The sequence below is a fragment of the Macaca fascicularis genome, chromosome 20 (genome assembly GCF_037993035.2).
Source record: "Macaca fascicularis isolate 582-1 chromosome 20, T2T-MFA8v1.1".
NCBI classification, from domain to species: Eukaryota; Metazoa; Chordata; class Mammalia; order Primates; family Cercopithecidae; genus Macaca; species Macaca fascicularis.
The window spans coordinates 83,515,351-83,533,405 of NC_088394.1; the positions used below are offsets into that span (position 1 = coordinate 83,515,351).

At 54.2% G+C, this 18,055-nt stretch overlaps 1 protein-coding gene across 1 annotated transcript in view; it reads left to right on the forward strand.

Annotated features, from left to right (window-relative positions):
* JPH3 (junctophilin 3) overlaps positions 1–18,055 on the forward strand; it is a 108,278-nt gene that overhangs the window by 27,420 nt on the left and 62,803 nt on the right. The window contains exon 2 of the mRNA XM_005592738.5: positions 14,028–14,805. Coding sequence (XP_005592795.3) covers positions 14,028–14,805 — 778 coding nt within the window. The remainder of the gene's footprint in view (positions 1–14,027; positions 14,806–18,055) is intronic.

Sequence of the window (18,055 nt, forward strand, 5' to 3'; positions counted from 1 at the left end):
CCCAGCTGCCGCACTTCCGAGTGAGCCCCCCCTCACTGGTGTCTGCCCTCTTGAGTGAGGGAGGGGCTGGGTGGGGCCGGGTCGTGATCAGAGCCGGAGTTGGCCTTTCGTGGGTGTTGGCCTCGCCTGCTCTGTTGCCCGGTGACAGTAAAGAATATTCATACAGAGTGTGGGTTTTGGAAGCAGACGTGCCTGTTAGGGGTCCTGGCTCAGATGCTTCCCCGATGTTAGCACCTGGGCAAGTGGCTTAACCTCATCACTCGGTGTTGGCATCTGTAAAATGGGCACAATAACATGCTAATGTCTCCGTCGCGGGGCTGTGCGAGAATCGATTCAGTGGCCTTTGGAAACCCCTAGCATGGCCCGGATGCATGGTGAGTGGCTTTGGCGGCATCAGCCTTCATGGTAGGTGGGAGACCCTAGCCTTCCCGGGTGAGATCGGGGTAAGAGAAAGCAGAGTCGGTCCCCAGCAGGTGTGGCTGGGAGGATGCTCAGGGCTGGTGGGAATATTGGGGGTCACTGTGCTCCCAGTGGACAGGGTGTCCGGTAGGGTCTATAGATGAGCCCCACTTCTAAGCCTTGCCCTGGGTCCACAAATCAGCCAGGGTTACTGGGTATGGGGCTTCCTCCATGTCAGGGATGAGGGGGAAACAGAAGGGCTGGGTCCAGAGTCTCCAAGCCTCCTTCCAGGCTCCAGGGCTAACCCTGTGGGGAGGGCTCAGGTCTCCACCTCTTGTTGCTGTGTGGCCTTGGGCAAGTGACCTCACCTCTCTGAGCCTCTGTGTGCCATGGGGAAGTGACACCATGCCTGCTGCTGTCTTGGTATTTCACAAGTGTTCAGCAAATGCCAGCAGACCGTGTCCTTCAGACACGGCAGCTGGGGTTCCTGACTGCTGGGCTACTGCTGGGGTGGCTCAGGAAGGTTTTTCTGTCCCCGCTACAAAACAAAAAAGCAGCTGACGCAGGAGTTTCGGTAAAGATAACGTACATTTGATTTAAAAGAATGCTCTTTATTCTGAGATTTGGCCATCCCATCTTTGTGGGTTTTTTTTTTTTTTTTAAATTTGGATGTGAAAAAGACATTCCCTTTATTTGTAATTGCCCAAAGTCGGAAGCAACAAAGTTGCCATTGAATAGGGAAGTGGATAAGCAAACAGCCGTGAGGATGCGAAGCAGCCTTCGATGTATGTTGCTCAGCGGGAGGCGGGAGAAGCCCGTGTGAAGGGGCCACATCCCATGGGGTTCCAACTAGATGGCATTCTGGAAGAGGCAGAACTCTGGAGAAAGTGGCAAGATCAGTGGTTGCCCAGGGTTGGGGGCGGGAAGGGACGGACAGGTGGACCCCTGGGGATTTGTAGGGCAGTGAAACTCCTCTGAGATACTCTAATGGCGGGTATATGTCTGGATGCCTTTGTGCACACCCATGGAAGGCGTGGACCCTGATGAAAACCATGGCTCTGGTTAATAACGTATCCGTCTTGGCCCATCAATTGTGACAGATGTACAAGATGCTAATATCAGGGGAAGTGGGGGGCGAGGGGATACAGTAGATGGGAACTCTCGGTACTTTCCACTCATTTTTCTCTAAAGCTAAAACTGCTCTAAAGTATTTTTTAAAAAGGAAAAGTTAAAAAAAAAAAAAAAGACCTAGTGCGATGAACCAATGTGGAGAGTAGAAGCAGCAAGGTAAAAACGTTGCCCAGAGTCCACTCTGGAAGCCGCTTGGGGTGTGGCTGCTCCACTCAGTTGACTCTCGTCCCCACAGCACAGATTAGTGAACCTTTAGCCCCCACACTGGAGGCACTGGCCTTCCAAATCCCTTCTCACCTGGTTGGGGTGAAGACGCACCTGGGTCCTATTTGCTACTCTCCTCGGGGTGAAGACACACCCGGGTCCTATTTGCTACTCTCCTCGGGGTGAAGACACACCTGGGTCCTATTTGCTGCCCACCTCTGGGGTCAGCTGCTGTTCCTGGCACCTCCCACCCTAGGGAGATGGTGTCTGCACATGGTGCTTTTGGCCTCTGGCATGTGCACCCTGTCACAATCATCTTCCTCGCCCTCATCTGCAGACCTTCTGACACCACCCTTGCTGACTCCTCTCCCCTTGTCCTTCTGAGGAGATCCTGGACCTGCCCCTTCCTGGCATTCCCCAGCATACTTCCAAATACGCAAGGACAGGGCATCTGCCAGCCAGTCCTCTATGGGGAGCAGGACTGTGCATCGGGGCTGGGCTCAGGTCTTCACCCACCTCGACAACATGAGTCCCCTCTGAGCTTTAGTTTCTGTGGCTGGAAAAATGAGGTTACTATCACTATTGTGAGAATCTTCTCATAAATGCATCTTTCCTTCCCCTCCTCTAATATTTTTAATCCTTATTGAGATACTATGTGCCCATAGTTTAAGGTGTCATTTGGTGCTAAAAACAAATTAGAGGTTGGAGCAAAAATCGTTTGTTTTCAGAGACCACCATGTTTCCAAGTGTGTGTGATTGCCGCTTCCTGAGCTCATGCTCACTTTTAGCCATTATCTGTTGACTTCCTACTGTAGTAGATGGAGATTTTCTTTTTTTTTTTTTCTTTTTTTTTTTTTTTTGAGACGGAGTCTCGCTCTGTAGCCCAGGCTGGAGTGCAGTGGCGGGATCTCAGCTCACTGCAAGCTCCGCCTCCCGGGTTCACGCCATTCTCCGGCCTCAGCCTCCCGAGTAGCTGGGACTACAGGTGCCCGCCACCTCGCCCAGCTAGTTTTTTGTATTTTTTAGTAGAGACGGGGTTTCACCGTGTTAGCCAGGATGGTCTCGATCTCCTGACCTCGTGATCCGCCCGTCTCAGCCTCCCAAAGTGCTGGGATTACAGGCTTGAGCCACCACGCCCGGCCTAGATGGAGATTTTCAATCTCTTAGACCCCCATCCTCTCCCCGCTATCTCAATATTGCTATGTTGCTTTTTTTTTGTTAAATCCATAACTCAGTGTTTTTCATTATGACTATGTGAGTATTGCTTACTGCTGAGCCAGGCAATGGAGTCTGGTTCTGTACACTTCTCATGCATAGCTTGAGTTAGTAATTGTCTCGCTTTTTTTTCAGTTGCAGTTTTCTTTAAATCACCAGTTAATTCTTTTTTCAGCTTCCAGCTGCTCAGTGAAACACCTCTCAAATGCAGCTTGCACTTGAGCAAACCTGCCAGATTCTCTCAGTAATACACACAAACGTACAAATACGTTTGTTTATCGATTGATTGCCTTCTTCCCAATTCTTCCCCTGTCTTCCTGGATATTTCCTTCACCTCTCCTGTGTCTCACCTCCTCTGAGCAACCGCGCCCGGCCTCCTCATGTCTTCTTTCATGGTTTCCTCCCTCATTTGAGTGGAACACATCCTGGAGTAGCTTCCTAAGAAAGGATGCAAGGAAGATAGAGTTTCTGTGGCTTGATTATTTGATAAATTGGTATGCATAGTATGCTAGGTTGAAAATCATTTTTGCTCTTGATTTGGGGCAGTGGAGGTGCAGTTTCCCACTGACTTCTAGGTTCAGTGTTGCCCTTGAAAAGCCCATGCTGTTCTGATTCTCGGTCCTTCATTTGTGATCTGTTTTTGGTTTTCTCTGGAAGCATTTAGGGTCTTTGTTGTTTGAGTTCTGAATTTCATGCCACTGTGTCTTGGTTGGGTGTCTCTCCCCTCATTGTGTGGTATCTGTGAGCCCTCCAGTCTGGACGCTCACACCCCTCCATTCCAGGAGACTTTCTTGTTTAAATCTTTGCTTATTTTCCTTTCCTGCTTTCTAGAACTCCTGATATTTAGAGTTTGGGTGTTCTGGATGAATCCTTTAATTTTCTTACTGTTTTGCCCACCTCTTTTCTTGTTCTAGTTTCTGAAAGATTTTCTTGATTTTTATCTTCCAGCTCATTTACCAAAATATTTCTTTTAGCTATTATACTTTTAATTTCCAGGAGCTTTTTTCCCTAGTCTTTCCTTTTTAATAGCATTTTATTCTCATTTTGTATTTTATCCCTGAGGATTTAAACCCTGGTCCCTTGATGTCTTCTCCCACCTGCTGCATTTTTTTGATTCCCCCCCTTTTTTTCCCACTTATTTGTATGTTTTGGTCTTTTTCTTCCCTGCCAAGGCTTCTCCTTATGTCTGAGGATGGTTGACTGTTCATGTATGAAAGTGAGGTACCAAAAAGCTGAGTGGAAACTGTGTGGCAGCCTTCGCTTCTGGCTGCAGTCTGTTTTTTCAGAGGAATTCTCCATCTCTCTCCTGGATGAAGTAATTCTCCTGTTTGGGTGGGGAAGCAGGCAGGGTCTCTCAGTTCAGAATGAGCACTTTCTCAGTGCCTGCTGAAGCATTGGCGAAAAAAAGAGCACTTCCCTAGCACTCCTGTGCCTCCCCCGACCCTCCTCCGACCCTCCTCTGCCTGGTGCCCCTGGGGTAGGCTTGTCTGATTCTGTTTGCCTAGAAACTTTTCTTCCTGGGTTCTGCAGAAGGAGAAAAAACTCTCTACCTTTCATTCATTATTTATATTTTTCAGCAATCTGGCTTTTTTTTTTTTTTTTTTTTTTTTTGAGACGGAGTCTCGCTCTGTCGCCCAGGCTGGAGTGCAGTGGCGCAATCTCGGCTCACTGCAAGCTCCGCCTCCCGGGTTCACGCCATTCTCCTGCCTCAGCCTCCCGAGTAGCTGGGACTACAGGCGCCCGCCCCTGCGCCCGGCTAATTTTTTCTATTTTTAGTAGAGACGGGGTTTCACCATGGTCTCGATCTCCTGACCTTGTGATCCGCCCACCTCGGCCTCCCAAAGTGCTGGGATTACAGGCGTGAGCCACCACGCCCGGCCTAGCAATCTGGCTTTTTATCCTTTTTCTTGGTTTGTCCTAACTTTGGATGGAGTCTTGCTCTGTCATCCAGGCTGGAGTGCAGTGGCATGATCACTGCAGCCTCAACCTCCTTGGCTCCAGCCCTTCCTGGGCTGAAGCAACTGGACTACAGGTGTGCACCACTACACACACTAATTTAAACAAAACTGTGGCTGGGTGCAGTGACTCACACCTGTAATCCCAGCACTTTGGGAGACCGAGGCGGGTGGATCACTTGAGGTCAGGAGTTCAACACCAGCCTAGCCAACATACTGAAACTTCATCTCTATTAAAAACACAAAAATTAGCTAGGCATGGAGGTGTGCACTTGTAATCCCAGCTACTCGGGAGGCTGAAGTGGCAGAATTGCTAGAACCTGGGAGGTGGAGGTTGCAGTGAGCTGAGATCATGCCACTGCACTCCAGCCTGGGCAACAGAGTGAGACTTTGTCTCAGAAAAAAAAAACAAAAAGAAAAAAAGGTCGGGCACGGTGGCTCAAGCCTGTAATCCCAGCACTTTGGGAGGCCGAGACGGGTGGATCACGAGGTCAGGAGATCGAGACCATCCTGGCTAACAAGGTGAAACCCCGTCTCTACTAAAAAGTACAAAAAACTAGCCGGGCGAGGTGGCGGCACCTGTAGTCCCAGCTACTTGGGTGGCTGAGGCAGGAGAATGGCTTAAACCCAGGAGGCGGAGCATGCAGTGAACTGAGATGCGGCCACTGCACTCCAGCCTGGGTGACAGAGCGAGACTCCGTCTCAAAAAAAAAAAAAAAAAGAAAAAAAAATTTGGTAGAGACGGGGTCTTGCTGTGTTGCCCAGGCTGGTCTGGAACTCTGGGGCTCAAGCAGTCTTTCTGCCTCAGCCTCCCAAAGTGCTGGAATTACAGGTGTGAGCCACTACACCTCTCCTGTCCTAACTTTTGTTTCATTATTTATATAGTTAATCACCTCGCTAGAGACTAAGAATTCTGTGTTCTTGGGCTGCCATCACAAAATGCCACAGACAGCGTGGCTGAAACCACAGTTTATTTCCTTGCAGTTCTAAGGCTGGAAGGTCAAGGTCAAGGTGCCGGGAGAGTTGGTTCTTCTTTGTCTTCATGGGCTTGTCCCTCTGTCTACCTCTGAGTCCCTTCTTAGAAAGACACCAGGCCTATTGGATTAGGGCCCCCAGTGCCTTCATCTTTACCTCAGCCACCTGTTTAAAGACCTTATCTATCTCCAAAGAAGGTGACATTCTAAGGTGGCAGAGGGTGGGGGGATGGGTGGGTGGGACTTCAGCATATGCATTTTGGAGAAATGCAATTAAGCCCATAGCAAATTCCAGCAGACATAACTATTCAGAGTTCCACTAAGATTAACCAAAACAAAAACAAAAACAAAAACAAAAAAACTGATGGGCCGGGCGCGGTGGCTCACACCTGTAATCCCAGCACTTTGGGAGGCCGAGGCAGGTGGATCACCTGAGGGCAGTTTGAGACCATCCTGGCCAACATGTTGAAACCCTGTCTTTACTAAAAATACAAAGATTAGCTGGGTGTGGTGGCGGGAACCTGTAGTCCCAGCTACTCGGGAGGCTGAGACTGGAGAATCGCTTGTACCTGGGAGGCGGAGGTTGCACGGAGCCAAGATCACACCTCTGCACTCCAGCCTGGGTGACAGAATGAGACTCCATCTCGAAAAATAAAAAACTATCTAGTGTTGGTAGTAACAATGTAGGGGACATTCTCTCTTAGAGTCTTTTCTGAGGGTAATTTCTTAAAAACTATAACCCCAAAACCTTCTTTTGACCAAGCAATTTCATTCTAGGAATTTATCCAAAGGATAAAGTTTAACATCATGTAAAGATTAGCTATGAAAACGGAGGAGTGACCTGAATACCTTGCGGCATAGGATTAGCTTGTAATTGATGTGCTTGTGAAACAGCCATGCAACGGATGGGGCTCCCTGCAGCTGGGGACAAAGCAGGTGCAGAGACGCAGGAGGGACAGGCGCGGGGCATGGGGGCCATCCGTGGAAAAAGCCCTGGAGCTTTGTGAATGCCCTCTGTGGGCCAGTGTAGGGCTCTCACCGTCACATTGGACCTGTGCCCGGGGCCTGGTTGCTGCGAGGGTCCCGGATGGGGCACAACAGGCGAAGACCCCAAGGACAGGGGTCTGTTCCGGGGCATCTTGGGCAGAGAGTGGGTACAGGGGACAGAAACCCAGCCAAAGCGGCTCAAGTGGAAGATGGGTGCTGGTCGATATGGGCCGGCCAGAGGGGTGTCGGATCTGGGAACGGGGAGGCCATGGGAAGCCCACAGGAGCCACTTCTGAGTCACTCTGAGGGTGGGGGCTGTGCTCTCCCCAGCTGGGAGCCCGGGCTCCGAAACTAATGTTTTGGGAAGAATGTCAGCTGACGGGTGGGGCTTCAGAGGAGGAAAATGTTAAACAAGTGTGTGAGATGTGCGGGCCCTGGCGAGAGACAGGCAACAGCAAGAGCCTGCTGGCCGCACTTACCCGCAAGGCCCGCCTAGGGGCTGTGCTGGCCCTGGGCTCTGGCTTTCGGACCCAGACAATGCTGCTGACCACGCAGGCCAGGTGCTGAGTGACCGTCCCAGAGGATCTCCAGGCGGGTCCCCTGAGCATTAGGAATGCAGCTTCTCAGGCGGCGCCAGCCTGGCAGAACAGGAAGGGAGGGGTACAGCCCTGCGGGGACACAGCTGCGGCTCGAGTGACACCTGCTGGTGGCCTCATCTCATCTGCTCTCTGTGAGTCTGTGGTGGTTCTAGTCAGTGTTTCACCAGCAAGGTTTAGGGGGTTTGGTCCTCACCTGGGGTCCACCCACATCTTCTGACTCCGTCTCACCGTGTTTGGGCCATCGGTGGGTGAGGTGGCGGCAGCAGAACTGGGGTACCTGTGTGTGGAGGCAGCACCGACATCCCCTGCAGCCACACCCTCCTGAGAGGGTCTGGAAGGAAGCAGGGCACCCTGTCAACCCACCTGCCTCTGGGCTGTCTTCCGGGGCCCCAGGACCAGGGCAACTGGAGCCCACAGAACATTATCTAGCTCTGGGGGCCATGCTGACCGAGACAGACCCTCTCGGCGGCCCATAGGGATGGGTAGCTGGCGGGGCAGCTTTGTCCCCCCGGCACTGGGTCCTGTCTTTTTGCACATAAGCCGTCTGTTCTGCAGGTGACCAGTTGGGTTCGATGGAACAGGCTTTGGGAATTGCCTGGGATTTGCTCCCTACTGCTTTGGATCTTGACCTTGGGAGAGGCCTCCACCATGTGCCCTGGGGTGGGGTGGGGGGTGTCCTGCATCTGCGCCATCCAGCTCAGTTGCCCTCAGCTGCAGGTAGCCGCCAAGCACTAGGGTGTCGCTGGCACAACCAAGAAACTGAGCCCAGGCCGGGCGCGATGGCTGAAGCCTGTAATCCCAGCACTTTGGGAGGCCGAGACGGGCGGATCACGAGGTCAGGAGATCAAGACCATCCTGGCTAACACGGTGAAACCCCGTCTCTACTAAAAAATACAAAAACTAGCCTGGCGAGGTGGCGGGCGCCTGTAGTCCCAGCTACTCGGGAGGCTGAGGCAGGAGAATGGCGTAAACCCGGGAGGCGGAGCTTGCAGTGAGCTGAGATCCAGCCACTGCACTCCAGCCTGGGCGACAAAGCGAGTCTCCGTCTCAAAAAAAAAAAAAAAGAAAAGAAACTGAGCCCAGACTTTTTGTTTACTTAATCCAGCATAAATGCAAAGGGCTGGGGGTGGCCGAGCTGATGGTGCAGGCGCGTGCGCTCAATAGCTCCATCACAGTGGATGTTGCTTTGAGGGAGGGAGGGAGAGGAGCAACTGCGGTGAGTGTGGAGGCCCAGCCCGCAGAGCTTCCATCTGGGGGAAGCCCTGTCCCTCGCTGCCTGTCCCTGGCGCTTTGGTGCCCTCTGCTGTGGGGTGGTGAGGTCAGGCTATGCAAGCAGTCACGACAGAACTGAATGAAGCCCATGTGCTTTCGTGTAGCCAAAGCCCTTTTCTTATATCAATAAAATATTCCCACGGGGGGCAAAAACCCAGCACCGTGCAGTTGCAAACACGGGGCAGGAAAGGTCCCAGCGGCCCTCGTTACTCCGTGCCAGGAGGCATGGCCAGAGCTCCGTCAGCTCATGCGTTACTTAAACCTAGAGGTGGGTGCCATTATCACCTCATCTCTAGAACTTTCTCATCTTCCCAAACCGAAACTCTGTCCCACTAAGTGCTCACTGGTCATCCTCCCTCCCAGCCCCGGCACCCTCCGTTCTACTTTCCATGTCTGTGAATATGATGACTCCAGGGACCCCATGAGAGTGGAATCCCACAGGATTTGTCCCTTCGAGCCTGGCTTATTCCACTCTGCATGACGGCCTCAAGGCTCATCCAGGAAGCAGCAGGTGCCTGGCTTTCCTTCCTTTTTAGGGCTGAGGAACATTCCACTGTATGGGGGGACCACGTCACTTTATCCGTGATGCCTTCACTTTTCAGCTCTTGTTCCCATCTGTGTCTATAAGCTGGAGCATCCCTTGATGGAGGAGGGACGTCGGGGAGTGGGTGAGCCTCTCCTCTTTCCAGGGTGATCCTCCACTTTGTAGGGGCAGCCCACCATCCTGGACTTTCAGCTGAGGGGCGGCCCAATTTAACAAGCACTTTGGGAGGTTGAGGAGGGCAGATCACGAGGTCCAGAGATCGAGACCATCCTGGCCAACGTGGTGAAACCCTGTCTTTACTAAAAACACACAAAAAAATTAGCTGGGCCTGGTGGCGCATGCCTGTCGTCCCAGCTATTCAGGAGGCTGAGGCAGGAGAATCACTTGAACCCGGGAGGCAAAGGTTGCAGTGAGCTGAGATTGCACTGCTGCACTCCAGCCTGGAGACAGAGTGAGACTCCATCTCAAAAAAACAAAACAAAACAAAAAATAGGCCATCCAGTTACATGTGCATGTCAGGTAATCAACAAATGCTTTTTATTTTTATTTATTTATTTGTTTAGAGACTGAGTCTTGCTCTGTCGCCCAGGCTGGAGTGTAGTGGCATGATCTCGGCTCACTGCAACCTCCACCTCACAGGTTCAAGTGATCTTCCTGCCTCAGCCTCCTGAGTACCTGGGATTATAGGCATCCATCACCATGGCTAGCTAGCTTTGTATTTTTAGTAGAGACAGCATTTCACTATGTTGGCCAGCCTGATCTCTAACTCCTGACCTCAGATGATCTGCTTGTGTTAGCCTCCCAAAGTGCTGGGATTATAAGCATGAGCCACCCCACCCAGCCAACAAATGCTTTTTAAATATAAGTATGTCCCATGCAGTGTGTTCCCTAAAGAACGACATGTTGTTCATCTGAAACTCAGATGTTACCAGGTGTCCTGTGTTTTATCTGACAGCCCTGTCCACAGCCCTCACATGGAAGGGGCAGTCGCTGAGGGTGCAATCTTGGGGTGAAGGTCCCTGTGATGCAGCCTGTGCCCAGCTTGGACTGGCCATGGGAAAGCCACTGTGTGGGTGGGCCTGGCCTCGGTAAAGGGCCACCCCCTGAGACCCACTGAGCCTAGTTCCAGTTTCCCCCTCACAAACCCCAGCCTGGAAGGGCGTTTGGGTATGGAGCAAGCCACAGGGTTTCCCCCCAGTGTGGTTCGCATTGGGGTGCTGGGTGGTTCTGAGTCAGCTGCCCCCTCTGCCTTCTCCCCGTGCCCACCACAACTGCCCCCAGTGCTGGGACCTCTGAGGCTGACGCTCTGGAAAGGTGTGCAGCGGTGCCGTGGGGTCCCTGGGGTCAGGTCCACACACATCCCTCGTGGGGTCCCTGGGGTCAGGTCCACACACATCCCTCATGGGGTCCCTGGCGTCAGGTCCACACACATCCCTGCTTGCAGGGCTCTCGGCCTCCTGCAGGAGAAGGTGCCACGGCCTGGCGGGTGGGAGGGCAGGAGCCCCATCACTGGAGTCGGAGGTCGCTTCTGATGTTGATGGCATGGACTTGCCTCCAGGTTAGCTGCCTCCCCAAGCAGCTTTGGGGGTACAGAATGACCGACCAGTGTGGGAGTACAAACGTCTGACCCCCTCGCCTGAAAGTGGGATGAGGCTGAAGCTGACCTCCCGCTGAGACCACCTCACTCAGCCCGGTCCCCTGCTGCCATGTCCTTCCTCCTGGCACCCGCCTTCTCCTGCCCCAAATAAGTCACGTTCACAGGACCCCCAGCTCAGGCTCTGCTCCTGGAGAAGCTGCCCTCAGAGGCCGTGTTGCCGATCACTTTTCAACAAAGAAGCTGCATTGTGTGGCAGGTGCCACCATCTCTTGGAGTGAGGCAGCCTCAGGGGCTCTGTCTGGGGCTGTAGCCTGATTGGTGATCCTTGCACGCCCCTCCTCTGCCTGGCTGGGCCGTGTGCCATGTGGGGCATGAGGGGCCTGCACCGCAAGTCCCTCTGGGGGCTTGTGATGTGGTTGAGCTGGAAGATACATTCTGGAACATCTAGGACCCCAGCCGCTGTCCTGAGTCGGGATGCCATGGGGGCTGTGGGCCTGGGGACTGGGGTGTTGGAGGTGCTGTGGAGGAGGGGTGGGGCTGGCTTGGAGCCCATGGGATTAGATTAGAGGGTGGGAGTTTGAGAGAGGAGAGTGTGTGAACAGAGCCTTGGACAGAAAAGTTTGAGAGGATCAGGACCCTTTGGGGGGTGGTGAGTGAAGGTGGCAGGGTGTGGGGATACCCTGGGGATGGACAGGGCACTTGGGGCTACAGGACTTTGAATTCCACACTTAGTTTGAATCCCGCCCTCTGGTGAGGGGCGCGTGTGTGGGGGGGCCTGGGTAGGGAAGGTGGGGGGCAACCGGGAGTAGAGGGGCTGCTTCACTCCAAGAGATGGCGGTACCTGCCACCTGCTACAGCCTCTCCGTTTAAAAAGTGACCGGTAGGGCTGGGCACGGTGGCTCATGCCTGTAATCCCAGCACTTTGGGAGGCTGAGGCGGGTGGATCACGAGGTCAGGAAATTGAGACCATCCTGGCTAACACGGTGAAACCCCGTCTCTACTAAAAATACAAAAAGTTAGCCGGGCATGGTGGCGGCGCCTGTAGTCCCAGTTACTCAGGAGGCTGAGTTGTGAACCTGGGAGGTGTGAACCTGGCAGAGCTTGCAGTGAGCTGAGATCGCGCCACTGCACTCCAGCCTGGGCGACAGAGAGAGAGACTGTCTCAAAAAAAAAGTGACTGGCAGGACGGGAGCCGCTGCTGCCAGCTCCTGTCCGTTTTGTCCTCTTAACAGAGAGGTCAGGGGTGGCCAGGTTCTCATTTTTCAGGAGGCATGAGAGAGCTGAATTTTTATGTAAAATCTCTTGGTTTTGAGATGTTGGCAGGTAATTCCAATGTTTTATGAAAACAGCGGGGAATGAATAAAACCTACATATCAGTAAGTCTCGGCCCCCGGGCCTCTGGTCTGTAGCTTGTGCTACCGTGGCTGGAAGAGTGGTGGATGGACCCTCTGTTCTCCCCGCAAAAGCCCTTTCCAGGGGCACTCCGTTAGTGCCCGGCTGCAATGAGAAGCTCGAATGACAAATTGAGGCCTGAGGTTTGCCGCGTTGGGCACCGTGCTGAGGCCCAGTCGTCCTCACGGTGACCTGTGGCATGAGGAGTCTTGGTTCCACTCTATAGATGAGGACACTGAGGGCCAGCGGGGCCCAGAAACTTGCCTGAAGTCACAGCGCACAAAGCAAGACATGGGCACAGGTCTGCTGACCGGGTTTCCTTTTTATTTTATTGTGGTAAGAGAAATACAAAATGTACCGCGTTAGCCATTTTAAAGTATACAATTCAGTGGCATTAATTACATTCGTGGTGTTAGGTAGCTGTCATCGCTATTTACCTCCAAGACTTTCTCCTCATCCCACTGCAAAACTCTGTCCCTATTCAACACTAACCCCACACGCCCCGCCCCAGCCCCAGCCCCTGCACCCTCCGCTCTACTTTTTGCACCTCTGAGCGTGACTACTCGAAAGACCCCGTGTACGTGGAATCATCCAGTATGTGGCCTTTTGTGCCTGACTCAGTTCACTCTGTGTAATGTCTTTGGCATTCATCTACGTTGCAGTCTGTGTGAGAATGTTCTACCTTTTCAAGGCTGAATGATGTTCCATTGTATGGACAGACCATATGGCGTCTGTCCATTTACTGGGTGATGGACTTGTGGGTTGCCTTTACCTTTCCAGTCATGGGAACAGTGCTGCTGAGAACCCAGGTGCATAGGCAGCTGCTCCAGTCCCCACCCTCCCTTCTTTTGGGGATATCGCATCTGCTGACTTTATGTCTGAAGGTCATGGGCCACTGCCTCTTCCCTATGCCCTTGAATCTCTTCCGTGGTGTGTCCACTGTGTGGTCTTCCACACGCTTCTTGGATACCTCCAGCAGTGGGGAGCTCACTGCCTCCCAGAGCAGCCCATTCAGTGCTTAGTGTGTAGCCCACACCTGTGTCCCTGTAGCTGCCACTCATTGGCCTCCTGACCCAGGACATGTTTCCTTGTCCCCATGGCGGGGGGCTCCGTGTTCACTCTGGGTTCTGTGGTCCTCACTCTGCACCACAGACTCTGATGCCTCCCTTCTCTCTCCCCGGTTTCCAAGAGAGAACAAGATCTAGCCATGAGAAGCAGGGTGGCAGGGTGGAGCTGTGTTCAGAAACAACCACTAGTGATAGAAGTTGTAAGGCACCGTGATAGAAGTTGTAAGGCACCATGGCCTGTCTGCCTCCACACAAACCTCACCAGGTTTCATCAAGATAGAAAGCACACTAGGAGTGGTATGGCTCATGCCTGTAATCCCAGCACTTTGGGAGGCTGAGGCAGGAGGATCACTTGAGCCCAAGAGTTAGAAACCAGCCTGGGCAACATAATGAGACCCCATCTCTACAAATAATTTAAAAATTAGCAGAGCATGGTGATGCGTGCCTGTAGTCCCGGCTGCTCAGGAGTCTGAGGCAGGAGGATCGCCTGAGCCCAGGGGTTCCTGGCTGTAGTGAGCTGTGATGGCCTCACTGCACTCCAGCCTGGGCAACACAGCGAGAACCTGTCTCAAAAAAAAAAACAAAACAACAGGAAGCTCAGACAGGACTGTGGCCGCTTCCACCCTGTCCGTGGCCAGGCTGTGCCCTCTTCTCTGTCGCTAGGCACTCACCCTGCTCTTTTTCTCCCCAGGGACCTACCAGGGCCAGTGGGTCGGTGGCATGCGCCAGGGCTATGGCGTGCGGCAGAGCGTCCCGTACGGCATGGCTGCGGTCATCCGCTCGCCCCTGAGGACGTCCATCAACTCCCTGCGCAGCGAGCACACCAACGGCACGGCGCTGCATCCCGACGCCTCTCCGGCGGTGGCCGGCAGCCCGGCCGTGTCCCGCGGGGGCTTCGTGCTCGTGGCCCACAGTGACTCCGAGATCCTCAAGAGCAAGAAGAAGGGGCTGTTTCGGCGCTCGCTGCTGAGCGGGCTGAAGCTGCGCAAGTCGGAGTCCAAGAGCAGCCTGGCCAGCCAGCGCAGCAAGCAGAGCTCCTTCCGCAGCGAGGCGGGCATGAGCACCGTCAGCTCCACGGCCAGCGACATCCACTCCACCATCAGCCTGGGCGAGGCCGAGGCCGAGCTGGCGGTCATCGAGGACGACATCGACGCCACCACCACCGAGACCTACGTGGGCGAGTGGAAGAACGACAAACGCTCCGGCTTCGGCGTGAGCCAGCGCTCGGACGGGCTCAAGTACGAGGGCGAGTGGGCCAGCAACCGGCGCCACGGCTACGGCTGCATGACCTTCCCGGACGGCACCAAGGAGGAGGGCAAGTACAAGCAGAACATCCTCGTCAGCGGCAAGCGCAAGAACCTCATCCCCCTGCGGGCCAGCAAGATCCGCGAGAAGGTGGACCGCGCCGTTGAGGCCGCTGAGCGGGCTGCCACCATCGCCAAGCAGAAGGCTGAGATCGCGGCTTCCAGGTAGGAGGGCGAGGGGGCGGGGGCCCTTCTTGGTGCCCAGAAGGTGTTTGTGAGCCCAGTCTGTTCAGTCCTGCTGTTGCTCACCGCCTTGGGCTGGGCCCAGTTTGAGGCATACGCTGGTGTTTGTCCAACTATGCCCCATGGAACCCTAGAGTTCCCTGGAGGTTCTCAGAGGTGACTGTGGGTGGGATTGGTACAGAGGAATGATTGATTTGTGAGGGTGCAGAGACCTACAGCCTCCTTAAACCGAGCAGTGTCTCTCTGTTCTGTATGGTGATGTTTAGTGTAAAATATTGGTGGATAAAGAAGGTGGTCTGTTCTGTTGGTGTAATGCATTGGAGCGTTCCTGTGCTGGTTAGGAGGGGAGACACCACCAGGTAGGGGTGGCAGGTCCAGCACTGCAGGGCTGTAGGAGGCGGCTAGGAGCTGCCTCTGCTACGCAGACCTGAGGTCTGGATTCTTCCTGGACCCTGGGAGATGGCAGCAGTTGGGAGGCCAATTGTGGGTGCCTGGCAAGGGGCTCATACAGGCCTGGTGCTTTGGGGCAGCCGCTGGTCTAAATCACTGCATGACTTACTGAATTTGGGGTCCAGTGGGGCCTCCAGGCCCTAAGGAATGGATTCAGAGGTGACTGTGGGTGGGGTCCACATGGCTTGTGGGTACCTTTAGGAGTGGGTGCAGGGTGGGGCCTTCAGGGATGGAGGAAGGCACCCAGGGTCTGGCTCCTGTGGGTGAGTGTGTGAGCAAGGGGCTGGTCCTAGGAAGGCTGTGGCCGGCAGGAGCCGCCTGCTGCAGGTTGGAGGAAGTTCCCCTGTGAAAAGCCACGGGTCCCACAGGTAGACATTTGGGTTCTAAAGTAACTGAGGTTACTAAAGGGCTTTGTCAAGACTTGGGAAGGTGTTTCAGAAAACCCAGAGCCTTTGCTATCCACCGGCGTTTGCTTTCCTGGGCCAGAGGAGGGCCCTTGGGGTAGCCCGGAGAGGCTTGGGGCAGGGATCTGGAAGCTGCGTGGGAAGCCATGGGCTGCCCAGGCAGGAGGCTTCCTGGGGGACATTTCCCTGTGTCTTTCTGGATGGTTCTGTGTTCTCAGCTGGGGCACACGTGGAGTTCCTCCAGGAAAGCTCCCAGCTTGGGTGCGACTCAGCCCTTCCTGACCTGTCGCTAATTAAAGTTCAGCCCATTTGGTTCTGATTTTCAGTGACCCTTGATCTACAGTGAAAAACAAAAATGGTGGCTGTGGTTTGTTGGCAGAATATGTCACTCGTGACTTCGGTCGTTTTAGAGGGAAACAAGATTGATTCTAAGAAGCTGAAAGAAACATGAATTACCACCTGACACTGAGGTCCAAAATTGCTCTGTTTGCCCTTCCCTGCTCCCCCAGAAATATTCAGGCAGGGAAATAAACAGTAGCCCACGTGTGACTACTCACCTGGGATTTTAAGAACAAATTAGAATCAGTGGTTATTTTTTCCATCATAAATGTAATACTCGTTCCACAGGAAAATAAGTAATACTGAGGAGGGGGAAAGCAGCATTAGCTCTGGTCTGACGAATCGGCCGAGCGCTCTCTGTGGCATTTTGGTGAATTTCTTTCCTCTGTGTTTCGTTTTTCGACCCTTTCTATTTTGTGTAGTTGCTTTTTTGACCCTAGTGGACAAGAAGCAGTTTTGGGGGCTGGGGGACAGCAGCGTCACGGAATTGAGGAAGCTCGTGGCAGCTCCTGTGTGACCTGCGGATTGGTTCATGAGTTCATCAGTTCATTAGTTCTCAGCAGCTCGGGGACTTCGCAGACAGTGCTCTGCAGGACTGAGCTTGTTTCATAGCTCTGGCACTGGGCGGATGTCTATAGGACTGGGGGGACGTGGGACCTGGGACAGTTTTCAGACGAATTCCCCTAGACATTGAGAGAAGCAGGTTCCTGGTATGGAGCCAAGGTGGCCTGGACAGGGCTGGCGCAGCGCAAGTGCAGAGCTGCCCCACGGCGGGTTGTCAGCCTCTCTGGACCTCGGCTTCTAATCTCTGAAGGCCTGTGAAGCTTAGGTGGTAGCAACTCCCTTCCTGGGGCATCCAGCCTCTTCCTGGGGTTTCGGGGTCCCAGGGGCTCTGTGGGAGCATTGTTGGGGGAGATGCCTACGTACAAGTGGGCACCATGCTGGCACGAAGCCCAGGGGCTGGGTTGGGAGGGCGAGACCTGAGACCCATGCAAAGGAGCCGGGACCAGGGTGGGGTGGGCGCGGCTCCTACTGGGTCCCCAGCCCTTGGGGCACTGGCCAGCCAGCCTTGGCAGACGGGTGGAGGGAGTGAGAGGGAAGGGTTTGCAGGCCTGTGCAGCTGTGAAACTGACGGAACCCACCCCCAACCTGCCCCCGACAGCCTTCAAGACCCAGCAGCTTGTGCTCCCTGGCGGGTCGGGGCTTGCCTTCTGCACTGGTGGAGTCCGAGCTGACTCCGTCCCTTTGCCCAATCAGGCACCGTGAGGAGGGAGGGGGTTCCTGCTTCTGCATTCACACAACCAGGGTCTTGGAGTGTAGCTCCTTTGTGAGAAAGGGACTGGCTCACCCGCTGTGTCCTGCTGTCCACGCACATGGCTCTGCACACCACTCACGGCCTCCACACCGCTGTGCACAGCCTGCACATCCATGCTCACCCATGGAGCCAGAGTGTACAGCTGCACAGGTGCGCCCAGGTGGGGGTGTATGGCCTGGGTGGTCTCCAGGTCACTGGCACTTAAAGTGTCCAAGAGAGGAGGTGTCACGCCTCAAATGGGCACTAGGAACCGGCTTCTCACCCTTGCCTCTGAGACCTGCAGACCCACATCCAGCCTGGGCTGTTGTGGCCGCACATCCCAGACCGGTCGCCTCCCCTCTCTGGGCTGGGTTCCCCACTGAAGGGGGGCGGGGCTCCCTTCTCCCTGTAGTAGCCTCGGCGTGGGGCCGGGCCTGTGGTTGCACCGTCTCCATTGGTGTCATCCTCCCCCAGCCCTGCTGTTAGAAGCATGGGAGGCACGTGTGTTTGTGAGCTCACTGGTGTGACCCTCGGAGGCGGGAGGCTACACAGTATTTTTGGTCATCAGAGGATGGGGGATGAGCCTCCATTCTGGGCTGCAGGGCCTGGAGTTGTGCTTTCTTAATGGACTTAGAATTTGGAAAAAAAGAAAAAAAAAGAAGGGAACAGAGTCCGCTGCCCTGGAGAGTGAAGCCAATGAATGACTGGCTCAGGCGCCCACAGCCCGGGGCCAACCCTCCACTGG